Source organism: Dromaius novaehollandiae, chromosome 15 (assembly GCF_036370855.1).
Source record: "Dromaius novaehollandiae isolate bDroNov1 chromosome 15, bDroNov1.hap1, whole genome shotgun sequence".
Lineage (NCBI taxonomy): Eukaryota > Metazoa > Chordata > Aves > Casuariiformes > Dromaiidae > Dromaius > Dromaius novaehollandiae.
Window position 1 is genome coordinate 18,577,669 of NC_088112.1, and position 14,172 is coordinate 18,591,840.

Below are 14,172 nucleotides of genomic sequence, written 5' to 3' on the forward strand. Positions count from 1 at the left end.
CCTCAGGAGAAAGCATTCAGGAAAGCTGCTCCACAGATCACCCCATCCATTAAATTAATGCTTTGTTGGCTAGAGTTTTGAGTCAAGCAAAATAAGAGCCTGGGCTGCAGAATACATATACCCTGTCAAATTGCATTTATCAAGATAAGAGTTATTAGAATCTTTTTTCTCTTGTGTGAATGAAATTGTAAGCTTAAAATGTCACTGAAGATTTATTAATCTGATACTCCTTCTGATAAGGGCAACAAAGAGGGCATATAGGGAGCAGCTTATAAGAAGAAAAGTATATGTTTGTGCCTGACTGCAAGAGAGAGAAAATATGAATAAGGCAATTTATCAGCAAGTATTCTGTAACCAAAAGATTCAAACCACATAAAGCAATATTAAAGTTATATATTGATTTCAGAACCTTGCCAACTAAAATGTTTCATCTAAGTTTGATAGCTACGCAGAAAAATGCCTGTGATTTGCAAAGGATGGAATAAACCTGCATTTTCGATATCTAGGCTGTAGAATCACTCTTTGTTCCAGAAAGTAGATGAATCATTATAGCTAATGCATGATACTAAGTTTATCGTAGTGTACTGTAGAAGTTTTGGTACATAACCCCCCCCAGCAATAATGTGAGTGTTGTTAAAGAATGAAGCTCCAGCTAAGTTCCTCTGGTTTTACGTGGCCAACCTCCCAGCCTCTAAAGGAGCAAAAACTTGATGACTTCAACTGGAGTTTTGTAGGTGCGTACATAACAAAGAAAGGCAGAAAGAAAGGCAGGCAGGCAGGCAGGAAAAGCACGGCAGAATTTGATCTCCTCGTAACATTGTTAAGGAAAGTCCAGCACCGTTTACTTATTTGCATGCAATTTATAGTCAACGATCTTCAGACTCTAATCATACAAGGGTTTAGGTATGCACTTAACCTCAGGAAGACCGATCGATCGTTTACTTAAAGTCAAGCACATACGAAGACCAATCGTTTGCTTAAAGTCAAGCACATACGTAAGGGTTTTGTAGGACCAAAGTGAAATTTGCCCTGAGCGCAAGGCTGCCTGTGAAGGCACTGCCCCGGGGAAGCTCCGACGGTAACCTCTGCCAGGCCATCCGTGCTGCCCCTCTGCCTGCTCTCCTGAAGCCTTCATCTGAAAGCTGGTGACACTGTGCTAGAGGCTAATGTGTGGGCATCACCACCAGCAGCTTCATCACCGTTGTTTAACTTTTTTTTTTTTTTTTTTTTTTTTGCTGTTTCTGTCTTTACTACTGTTAGGATGTGTCTGACGGGGAGGAGTAACATCAAAGAGAGGTTCTCAAATATTTTTGGGTCAAGCAGACCGCTGTCAAAGCTTCCTTCATTTTGCATTCCACACGTAAGTGCACAGGGCAAACAAACACATTTCACTGCTTAACAGGACACAGCAAACCCTGTGTAAATCACCGCTTTGGCCTTGTGAGCTATTAGTAGAGACAGGAGGCCAGCAGCTGACAGTGATTTAACTCTATTAGCACTGCTCCTGAGGGGGAGAAGACAACCCTGTATTTAGAAGGCTAATATTCGCGTTGCCACAGCTGCTCCCACCAGCACATCCGCACTATTTTTAAGAAACCACAGTCACAAGCAACATTTCTTCTCACTTCCAAAGGGCTTTGCCCATAGCAGGGCTGAAGTTCCTTACAAAACCTGGCTGTGGCACCTGTCCTGCTTTTGCTGGTGTTTTGCTCTTAGACAATCTATTTTGCCAGAACTAATTGACTCTGGATGCTGTCACTCCTAGACAGTTTGTGATTACTTCCTTGGGAAAGAGCTGAGGGAGTGAATCAGCTCCCTAGGTTTACAGACCTAAATACAGCAGCGCTAAAGAGCTGTAAGACAAAACAGTCATTGGTGATGATAATCTTCAGTTTTATATAGCATCATTTATGATGAGTTTGTTGTCACATGGTAATTCTTGCACCATCAACCAAACAATGTTATATATAGACAGAGATACATATATACAGTCAATGTTTACTCAATTTCTAGTATTAGTAATAGTAACAAGAATGATAGCACAGCTCCTAAGTAACGTGTTTGTGAATGTGTGCCCATGCAAATTTAAACATCTTTTTGGATGATATACAGAAAAACCCATTTGGCTACTGATATACGTTTTTTTCATTGAGAGGGATTGTCTTTACAGAGTAATGAAGTCTCAAGTAGTTTTTTTCTTTTCTATTTTCTTTTATAATGCTTCAATATTTTTATTCAAAATATTTGCACTCAAAAGAGATAAAATCATAAGCCAGAACTCAGTTTTCCTATGAGACCATCGAGTGGGTGCTAGTTTTGCTGCAGGAACAATGTCTGAAAGTACCATGTTTTGTCTCAAAAAGTGTTACAAAATCACCTAGAAAGGAAGCATCTTTCTTAAGGCTCTCTGAGAACAAAGCGGGAACCACTCAATCAGTTACAATTTCATTAACAGGTCAACTCACCAGCCTTCTCCGTCTTGTGTTTTGGATTTTCAGGTCCCGGAAGGCAGGGGCAGGGCCCTTCACATCGGGCTGTGATGGCTTTGCCAGAAGTACACGCATGAAACTCCAACTTGCACTGGAATCATAAAAAGGCAAGAATGTGTTTTGAATTAGGACAAGATAAAAAAGCCGCAGCTGTGGTTTAAATGAGAAATTGCATTTAGCAACAATGGCATTGGACAGATTGCAAAACCTCAGTCTCTATTGAAAATGCCATTGTTTTTATTATTACAGATAACAATAACAGCTACTTCCTCGGCAGCGTTTGGCACCGGCACTTTTAAATGTGCCTCATAAAGTGTTATTATTCCCTGCTTACAGATATGGAATTTGCAGCATAGAAAGTTGAACCAATTTCTTCCAGGTCACCTACGCAACCAGCGGCAAAGCTGGGAAGCCAGCACAGCCCTCCGCACGCCAGCACAGCGCGCTCCTCCCCGTGCTGCGGCACCGTGTTTCACCTGTGAACGCTGAAGAACCGTGCCATTTACGACCGGCTTCTTGGTTGATATCACTACGGGTTTATTCGCCTGGTTTTTGAGGAGCTGGGAGCTCTCAGCTTCCACTGAAAGCAATGGGCCTGGTCTGGCTCCTTTTGGAGGACACCAGCGACCAGACATCCATCATTGCAGCAGTGGGAAGTGAGGGAAATCAGCTCTTCTGCAGAGGAAATGCTCAGCGAAGAGACCCGGTCTCTGGCTGATGGGACTGGTTCTCGTCAATATGTTGACTTCTCTGGACAAGGAGGAAACTATAAATCATTCCTACAAATGACCATAAATTGCCTTAATAGTTAACAGTCCAATCCTAAAAGTTACCAACCAGCATGCAATCAAATCCAAAAATACAACAAGATAGTAAGGCAACTGAAGATTGAAGATTAAGCTACGAGCAGTACACTACACTCCTCTCTATCTATTTATTGTTTGTCCTTTTCTCTCCCTAAAACCTCAGCAGATGGGATTTACAGCACCTCCTGACAGTCACCGCATCCGAACCATGCAGGCCAGCAGGACATGTGCAGGATTGGACAAATGAGGCAATTCAGCAGAATTAATATTGCAAAAGTTTGCTAGTTAAAAAGCCCTGATTTATACCATACTGACTATTCATAGCCTTTGCTGTTTGCATTACGCGTATTTTATTGCTGACTTTCCTCTAAGAGCTCTGTGTCTGTGTAGTTGTTTTCTCCCTGCAGTCACTGCCTCAAAGATACTTTCCGCAGACCGCACGCAGCAGTACGATGGCTGCAGACTGGACCAATGTACTCAAAATATGGAGTAAAAGAAAATACCTCACAGGAGCAAAAATATGCAGGACATTCTCTTTGTTGACACCTAATGAAGTGCATTCAATCCCATTTTTTCTTTCTTTGAGCTGATTGAACTGATTTTACCAGAACAGGGTCTGAGGCTTTTAATACAAGGGCGAGTTTTGCCCGTAGCACGGAGGCTGGTGCTCTTCCCTGCAGAGGCTGCCTCCTGCCAGGCAAACCTGGAAACGCGGGGCTAAAAAATCCCTTTGATAGGGCTGGGTTTTATTATAGATTTTTTTTTTTCACTTAAAAGTAGGTCAGCGTGCATACACAGTGCGACACAGCGTGCTTTGAACTGTGCAGGCATCTTTAAAGGCCGAAGGACATGCAGCGTAAGACCAGAAGGTTACCCAATGCGGATGCAGTGGGCAGCCGTAGCTGGTATAGCAACCGCTGCTGAACAAAATCACAGCAGCATCTTCTGTTATTTTGGTACAGTGGAAGCCAAGAGAACAGAGCAGGATGTTGTTACAAGATAAATGCCTCCTGCTTTGAAAATACTGCAAATATCGTGGCTTTGCCTCTGTTTATTTTTGTTCAAAGGGTTCATCTTTGCCCAGGCTTTAATCTAGCAGCAGGAGACCATTATGCTGTGCCTACATCCTATTCCGTCAACGTTATCTCCCAGGCCATTTTGAACTTCAATGCACCCTGATGCCTGCATGCTCTGTGTGATGTCCTGCCTTTCTGATTTAGAAAATGCACGGACACACGCAAGCATGTGGTTTTGCTTAGCTTGTGCTTTGCTTATTTCTTGCAAGACTGTAGGGAATGTAAGTACTTATTTTTCATCTGTCTGCTCCACAAACACACTTGCTTAATCGGTGCTGTTTGCACAGAACACAAACACAACAGAAAACACATCAGAAGGAAAGGAGAAGGCTCTGAGTGCACTGTCCGGAAAAAGGAAACTCTTCTTCTGCAGCCTATTCGGATAGTCAAGATGCTGTTGAGAGCTCACTCATAAATCTTTTTCCTGCAGCTGGAGTTGACGATTTAATTCCTTACACAACATCAATTAGTTACATACTTTATTATGCATAATAAATGTAAATTATGGATCTAAGCGTTAGCAATTATACTTTCAAACCACCTTTAAGATGGTAAGGCCCATTTCAAGCCCATTATCGCGTGTAGCCAAGAAAGAAATTTTCTTTCTTGGGAAAAGCAAGTACATGGGAAGAGCAAGGCAAGTTTTTCCTCAGCTTTTTTAATGATTGATAAAAATGACTCCTAAAAAGCTAAAATAAACCAAAAAAGAAAATGATTTAAAAGGGCAATTTCTATGATCTGAACATGCAGGGTGAGAATGAGCGCTGCTTCTTTGCCACCTCCCCGGTGTTTGAATTATCTTTGTTTACCATGAACCCCAAGGACCACATAAACATCTTTAAACCATTTCACTGCAAATGGAAAATCAGCTCTGTTATTTGTTGCTAAATGTATACGGACATCAATAAAATATATGAGGGGAGAAATGGTTGAACATATTCATGGAAAATTCATAAATTAATTTATTCAACTAAGATGTGGGAAATTATTGCAGAGAGTGTTTTGGCTAAAGTGTTCCCCAGAGAATCCACTACTTGGATAATGATGCTCTCTTTATTGTCAGTGAATCTACAGCAATGTGTTTTGCATAAGTATTCACATTTGAGAGAGAAAGAAAATAGCTACATAAAATTTATTCCCAGCTATTTTATTCCTATCAGTCTCCAGCCTGTGGTCGCTGCTAGAGGAGAATCTAGATATTTCTTAATGATGGAATAAAACAGCATATCTTTCTGCCCCTCTTTACACCGGCTTTCCACTTTCAGCAGCCAGGTCTTGCTCTAACCTGCATGTTAGCAATACTGCTGAATTCACAAGTCACTGCGGTCTTTATGCAGGGGTGTGTTTGACTAAGGAAAGTCTGCGTGGACAGCTTAGTACGGCCTCAAGCCCATGGAGAGCCTTACAAAGAGCTCTGCATCCTGACACGAGAAACTTGAGTGTTTGCTTAAAACAATATCTGAGTAACGCAGCCACGGGGTGAAGTGGGCACCCTCGTCGCATCGACATAGACAGATGGAGGTAGACAGCTGGGATGAAGAACGACAGCTCACTCAGTGATGACCTAGGTGTGCATTTCTTCATCGTGATGCTTATTATGATACAGGTAGGATAAACAGAGAGAACCTAGCCCTGATGGCATGCTCCACCTCCAGCGCAGAAGGAGCTGAGCACTTCAGGGACGGTTCCTCTGCGGCTGGTGTTCTAGGTGGCCTGGGCTGTATCCTCACATGACTCTTGTGCTACTGTTCATGGGGCCGCGGAGAGGACAGACAACTGGAGCACTCCATGTCCCTGTGATCACACAACCAAGCTATTAGGCAGGGGCACGAGGAAAGGGCATGCCTGACCCAGGGCTCGGCACGGTGACGGCTCTCTGAGACTCATCTCAACTTGTAAAAGTTATAATACAAAACCTATCTTCTAAAATCTTTTGCAGCCATGATGCTAAAGGAGAAGATGATAACTTCCAGACTTTTACTTGCTCCTCTCGTTAATTGAAATGGGAGTTAGCAAGGAGGGAAGAGGTCTAAGCCTGGCTTTTTGGTGGAAGTGTAAAGGAATTACCAGACAATACATATGATGGAAGATAAACTACCATGAAATCTCTTTCTCAAAAGACTGGCTCAAGGTTACAATTGGAGGTTAAATTTTACAGTATACTGATTAAAATGTAGTTTAAAATACTGAAATATTACATCTTACTAATAGCAGTGGCCTTAAAACTCTAGTGCTCCACAGTGCTTTTGCCTGGAACAACTCTGGGCCTTCTTCAGCGCCCTGCTAAAGCTTCTTGCGTTGCCACAGGGAGTTATTTCAGTGCTGTTTGTTTTATGGTGCATCTTTTGTTCATTCACAATATGTCTCTTCTAAACTTCAGATACAAATAACAAAAGCTCATTATTTTCTGCCTTATCTTTTACTTACTACCTGCCACAGGCAGAAGCTAAAACTTCCTGAAATTACAGCATATATATTTTTAATCCAGAGCTTCTTTATATCAGTCTTTTTTCTTACCTATCTGTCTTAGTAGATAATTAGACTCCACTGGAGTTCAGACACCCATTTGAGAGGGAGTGTTTACATGCTTTAACGCAGTGTTTGCCATTACTTCCTTAGCTAGGACTCTTATCAGTATTTTCTTTATAAGCCTCTGCTTCCAGTTTTCATCAGATGGAAAAAATAAAAATTACTAGGTTTAGAAACACAGTGACTCAGCCCAAGAGACTTTTTTTTTCTTTTTTATAACTTGGTACAATAAAAACTGGTTCAGTGTCTTTTCTTTAACTCACAAGAAGAGAAATTTCATACTGAAAACTGCTGAACTGCCTGTTGAACAGGGGCCTGGAGAACAATGTGTTTCAATGGGAATTCTGCAAACTTTTCAGGCTCTGTAAAACCTGGCAACCTGCAAACACAGTCCAGCTGGGGCAGTTTGGAGACAGCAAAGTCAACCACATGCATTCAGAAGAGCAAGACCCTAATGCCTACCTGAAATCCTGATACGAGCCTTGAATTTTGGGCTGTGTGACAGGGCGGTGTTGTCCCCTAGCTCTCCTTCCCCACTGCCATGCACTTCTGCAGCCCTTTTTCCGCTCTGCAAGCTGGGGACTTGCGCCAGCCCCACTGCTGCGGGCTCCAGGGAACGAGAGTGCTGCAGACCTGGCACGCAGAAGACAGATCAAACTCTGGTGGCTTGGGTGGCCCTAATCCACCCTAAAGTGGTTACTCTACAGCCTGCCTGCCTTTTGGCTGACTAATATGTCATTTCTCTGGGCACACACTTGCTGTATTTCTTCTATTTGAATGGTTATCTCCTTACAGCAGGACTGTCTTTGTGCCCCCCGTTTGTCCAGGGCTTAGCGTGGCTCAGCTCTGCTCCAGGACGCGACTGACGGGTGTTATTGCAAAAAAAATAGCAGATGGGCTGAAAAAAGAGCCTTGTGTTTTCTATTAGAAGAGTTACCAAGCTAACACACAGCAATTTACCTTTGCAACAACAGCTGTACAAAGATGTCTTAAAAAGACTCTTAAAGTCTCTGGAGTTCTAATGAAGAGCTCTGTTCTCCTTACGAAAATATGTAGCTGCCACTAATATTAACAGGAGTTAAACACGCACGCCAAGGGTGGAATAAACTCTAATTAACACAAACAATCTATTGTGTAAATACATACAGAGCCAATTTTGAAGCATGTACTAGCCACAGCTTTGAAGATCTAACAGATAATTGGCTTGGAAATTCTCATTTTTGCTAGAAATGACACGAAGGACCTTATTATTTCAGGTATACAAAACACATTTGAGAAAGTCTCTCATTGCACGCTTTGACAACAGGCTCATGGTTCTTAATGTGGGAGATGAGAACAGTCTCCTGGTGTCAAGAAGAAAGAGACCTAGGTACCAAGACGCTGATATTAAGTAGGCTGAAGAGATTTATGCAGCTGGATGAAATAATGCCGAAAGGTCTCAGGCAGCAACGCTCTGAGCACCGCAGCTCTGCCTCTGCAGTCCTGCAGCTCTAATGAGGCAGAGCGGCAGGACTTCGCCCGCAGGGTAAAATTAACCACGGAGCAGTGGGAAAGCATGGGACACCGGCAGTCTTTAAATGTCACTCCTTAAGTCAGGAGGTCACGTCATTAATGCTGCCAACCACAAGTGCTCTGAGCACATGACTCAGGTCCCTAAAATCATGGTCAGCTGAGAAGACTTTAAAATGTAAGAATCCATGGAGGTTCACTTATTCAGCAGCTTTTTTTTTTTTAATTAGTCATATACTCAGTCATATGCAACCAGTAAGAGTTACACATTTTTCTCTCCTATAGCATAAGTATCAACAACTGACTACCAACTCCTTAAGCACTTGGAGAGAGAAAACGTTCATCTTCCAGGAAGAGACAGCTCATTGCAGGCCTGGGATCCAGAGAAGAGAGCGCTGAGCCATCAAAAGCAGCTATCATGCAATCCAAAATTTTTCTTCTCGTGTCATCTTGAGAGGTGAAGAGTGAAACCCTGAGGCCGACAGTCACTTGCTCAGAGCTGGACGTTGTCCTTACGGTGCACGCTGCTTGCATGGGAACAGCAACGTTTCACTGAAGAGTCTCACGCTACTTCTTTCTAAAGCGGCCACTGCGTGAAGCGCCCTATTCCACAGTAAGGTCAAGAAAACCTTATCTGTGCTTCGGAAGTTACAAATCTGTGGTGATGTCATGCTGAGAGCTGTTACAGCATTTAGTGTTGCGATAAAACTTTCTTCAGCTTAACTGCTCATGTCGTGGTCTCCCACTGCAACGAGAACGGCACACCTCTCCCCAAGAACGGCTTTCAACTTGCGTAGGCAGGGCAAGAGCAGAAGCCGTTCTTCGCCGTCTTCAGTTAATGTCGAGGTTGTTTGAGGAAACCAAGAGCCTGATTGTCTACAGGAGGAGAGCCAGGAGGGTCAGCCCTGCTCCTGGGGAGAGCTCTGGCTGTCCGCCGCCCCCAGCTTCTCCCGAATCCATGCCCGGGAGAGCCTTAAAAGTGGCTCTGTGGCTGCGGGCCCGGGCCCCGGGCTCCCCAAGGACACCATGTCTCAGCATGGGCACCCAGGAGGGGCCTGGCCAAAGTGGTGACCTGGTGCCAGGCGCCTGAGCGCGCTGCCTCAGCCCATGGCTTGGGAGGCGAACGCAGCTCTGTTCCTGCGCTTTCAGCCATTGATTCGTTTCCTAAAGATAACTTGGTTTATCTTTCATACTTGTAGCTGGATTGACAGCAGGCAAAAGCTTTGCAGTTAAATGATACCCTGGTGGTTAAAACTAACCAACAAAGAAGAAAATAGAGACTTAAAAGCATGCCGTTCCCCAAGCTGAACAATTTTGGGAGATTCAGTAGGGCTGGTGCTCGCAGGCATGGCGATCTGCTTCTGCGTTTGAGTGCCAGGGCTGCAAACCAAGGAGATAACCAGGTACTCCTGCAGACTGCCCTCACTAACAGAGTGAAATCAGCTGATTTGAGGTCTTCTGGACAGACCACTCGTGGACAAAATTCTGTTTAATACAAAATAAATTGCCCTGAGAAATAGCTGTCACTCAGCTCACTCAATGCGAAGCAGGGATTTTTAAAAATGCAGTTAATTGCATCAGCTAGACGACAGGGCATCTAAGGTCACAGCATCAAATACAAGGCTGAAGACGTGGCAATAAAAACACATTTGTTCACAAAATGACAGCAGCAAAATAGTTTCAAGCACCAAAATACAACATGCGGTACAGAAATGATGTCTGCTTTGTTTTCAGGCAACTCAAAAGTCCAATTCGGGGAACACCTAGGCCAAGTAGCTCGTGATTGTAACAGAAATTCAGGTGCTTGTTTGAGCACCTGGGGCCAAACAGGGCTGCAACCTGACCCAGGAGAAGAGTCGATTTGTAGATGGGAACATTCGGGAAATACTGATTCAGACTTTTCTTCCATTGCTGGGAGAGGCTAACACAAATTAAAATCCAAATGAAGACAAAGCAGTTCTGTAATCGTGAATGCCCAAGTCGAAATAAAGACATCCATCCCTCCTCCTCCTCCCTCCCTGAGACACACAGTGCCAGCCTCTGTTAAACCTGCAAACGACCCTCTTCTCATGTGTTTCTGCCTCCTGGCAGTTAACATGCAACAGCCTCTGCACAGTAAGAGCACACCAGCCTCCCCCGCCAGCAAAGTCTGGACGGAAAGCTGGGCTTCAGCCTGTGGCTGGATTTTGGTGGCGCTAGATATCATTTTTGAGTACCAGAGTCATGCTTACACTCTAGGCAACCTAAGCTGGTTCCTTGCACGTGAACTTGAGGACCGAAGTGCTGTGCTGATGCACAGACGCACGCTATGGGATGAGCTTGGGCCCAGCACAGGCCGGCGGCTGGGTACCGGGACTGGTCTGGGCATGCGGGCGCTCATTGCCATAGGCTGGCACCAGCTCGGCGATCCCTGCCGGATGCTTCATTGCACGGCGTAATCATGCGCTACGCATGGTAATCACTGCATGAACTGTCTTTGGAGATGCTAATCCTCCAGTCAGAAATATTTGCAAGATCAAAATCCAAATGCAACTGTAGCCAGCATTTGTTTTCAAAACAAGCGTATCTTATAGCTTGTATTTTATATCCACCTACGGAAAGAACACCTAAATGCATTTCCTGTTAGTAAATGTCTACTTTTCCTCCCGCTGGATTTGCGTGATAGCTAGCTGCACATGGGAGTTTTTGCCTTCCAACACACTAACCCACCATGTCCTCAAATGCGGACCTTAAATTCACCCTCCCACTGCATTTGTTTTTTTTCATTTCTGTATTTTTTATGTCGCTTTTGTGTCTATGCAATTATTCTTTATTCTAACTCTTCACAATCACAAGTTGGGAGTTCATGGCTAATATTGTTATTCAAAGTGGAAAGAAGCCACTTAAAACGTTTTAATAGAGCAAAGCCATCTTAGTGCAAATGTAAAGAAAACCACAGGAAAACAATTGGAGATTTGGAACGATCGATGCTGCTTGAAACGTACTGCCATGTAATTGAGATGCATTCGCATTCTGTAGCCATTTACTGATCACAAGAGAACGATGATTTGTCATTTTTACTTGCTTCAAATTACTGAAGGCAATTTAATTTCTCTCATGGAGACAACGCATCAGACAACGTGAACATAACCAAGAGGTAACGATCTGTGGCTCTATGCACATACAGATACTCCAGTTACCAGCTAAACAACACCCTACATATGGCAGAGGGGAGGCATTGCAAGACATTCAGATCCCCAAGCACGGGGTCTCTACCCCGGCAATGACACTTTAAACAGAGCAACGTAGCTGAGAGAGCAACTCTATCAATCTAGATGATCAGATGAGGCAATGCTCCATCTACTCAGTCAGTCTCAGATCCATCTGTCCATACCTGGGAAAAAAAGCAGCTTCTCCTGACTGATCTAAAGGGCAGGCATGTTCTCTTCAGGCTTTTATGCCATTAGTATGACAGTAATATTTTGGCATCTCAAAAATTTCACAGCCAACTCTGCCCATCAATCAGTAATTCCAATGTCGTATGTCATCGGCAGAGTTCCCCTGTGAGAACTGTAGCACAAGAGCTTGAAGCAAGGAATTAAGCACTGGCATTAGATGAGGGTCCTACACTTTTGTACTGTATTTGCAACTGTTTTAAGGTGTCTGATGCATCGCAGTGTGTCATTAAGGCTGAGATTCTGATATGTGCAGGTTGATAATAGTCCAGAAGCACATTTTAACCATCACTCTGAAATATATATTTTTACAAATCTAAGTTGAAGGAAAGTTGCTACTACGCCTGCATTGCTTCTCGAAACACTGATGAATGAGTCTACAGGGAGCTTTCTCCATTATCTATTCCTTCTCTAGCAACCTTGCCACAAATAACAGAGTAACAGTTAAAGAAGCAGGTAATATTCATATTTTCATGCTTCCTGGGCTTGTGTCCTAAAATCCTTGGGTAGACTGGAGAAGTACCTGGAATTGTCTCAGAGCCCACATGGACAAGGATCAGCAGAGATAATAGGAGAGACCAAGCAAAGAGTCGTGGGTCAGGCTAGGTGCTGCTCTTTCTGCTTCTGAGCTTGCACATCCTTCACTAGCAATGATAATTACAAAGACCCTCCTGTCCTTAACTCAGTGTATTTTTGCTTCTAGAATGAGTAAAAATGTTGATGATAAAGGATATAAATGCATGGGAAAGACCTTCCTGGCTTGTTTCACATCCTAAGTGGCTGTACTGTGAGCAGCTGAAGTGCATACATCTTTATTGCAAACCTCAGTAAATTACCTGTGCTACCACACAATGCTCATCATGGGACTTCATGTCCAGAAGTGCCTCTGTAAAAGTGGAAATGTGAGCTTTTACAGCCTGCGTGCTTGGTTTCCAAATGGCATGTCGTCCGCGCTTAACCAAACTTTCTATCTTTCCCTATGAGAGCTGAAGGTCAGTCTGAGTTTCTCTGTTTCCACATACTAAATTCCACTAGGCCAATCCTCCTCTCCACAATACTTGAGTTATCCTCTTGCTTTCCAGTAAAATCTGTTAGGTTAATTACTCCGCAAGAGGTTTGCTCTGGTTTCAATGATCGTGACGTGTCCCTAGCAGAGTCCATTCCTTGCTATTGACCTACGAAGAGTATGGTATCAAGTCAACTTTCAGATCTCACAGAGAGTTTTCAGGGCTGGACACATTTGCCTGTTGTTTATAAATGGAGCAAATCTGAGGTTTAAGTAGTAATATAAAATAAACAGCATTCCATGGTACCATTTCTCTGTCTGCTTTCAGAGCAGCAGCAAAATTTAAGTGCTAAAAATGCTGATCTATTTTTTAATTGATTCCTCGGAATTTGTATTTTGTAAAGAATAAAGAAAAACAAAAGCCAAACCAAAAGCCCCAATGGTAAAAAGCACAGAAATAAAAGCTTTGGCAAAGAAGCTTAGGGAAAGTATTTTGGAGCATAGCAACCAATGAAGAGTAAGCTGGCTTGAGCTTTGAAGTTAAAGCTTGCAGCAATGCTTCTGATTTCTAAAGGAGACAATAAAAACCACAAAAAAATTAAAAAAAAAAAATCAACAAACCCCAGGCCTAGTTCAATGCTTAGTGAAAGGACTCACTGTGAAAGACGCCCATACAAAGAAAGAAGAATTAGTCTGTTTGCTCAAAAATCAAGTAACCACAGCTAATCCTTTTGCAGTATTATCCTGTTTCGGCCTTTAATAAATCTGCTTCAAATTAAAGATGTGCCCAAGCCAAGAAACACCTCTTTTGATGTTTTAAATGGCTCATATAAGCTGTCTGCTGGTAAAAGCTCAAACTGTGAACTTTGAGACTAGAAAAATAGTCATTTTTCTGTGCGAGGAGGCTAGCAACTCTCAGAAAGTTCTGAGCATTTATGATCACAACTTTCAAGCATCTGAAGCATTAGTGCATCCTCCTCCCATGTGTGAGGGAAAAGATCCTGAATACAAGTGTCTTACAAGGCAGTTACGGAAAAGCAGCTAATTCCCTTGTCCAACAGTACCTGTATCACATCATCTGGAAAAAATTAAAAAAAAAAAAAAAATCAACAAACCCCAGGCCTAGTTCAATGCTTAGTGAAAGGACTCACTGTGAAAGACGCCCATACAAAGAAAGAAGAATTAGTCTGTTTGCTCAAAAATCAAGTAACCACAGCTAATCCTTTTGCAGTATTATCCTGTTTCGGCCTTTAATAAATCTGCTTCAAATTAAAGATGTGCCCAAGCCAAGAAACACCTCTTTTGATGTTTTAAATGGCTCAT

At 43.0% G+C, this 14,172-nt stretch overlaps 1 protein-coding gene across 1 annotated transcript in view; it reads right to left on the bottom strand.

The window, feature by feature from the left end:
* SPOCK1 (SPARC (osteonectin), cwcv and kazal like domains proteoglycan 1) overlaps nucleotides 1-14,172 on the bottom strand; it is a 324,732-nt gene that overhangs the window by 65,554 nt on the left and 245,006 nt on the right. The window contains exon 6 of the mRNA XM_026101957.2: nucleotides 2,466-2,580. Coding sequence (XP_025957742.1) covers nucleotides 2,466-2,580 — 115 coding nt within the window. The remainder of the gene's footprint in view (nucleotides 1-2,465; nucleotides 2,581-14,172) is intronic.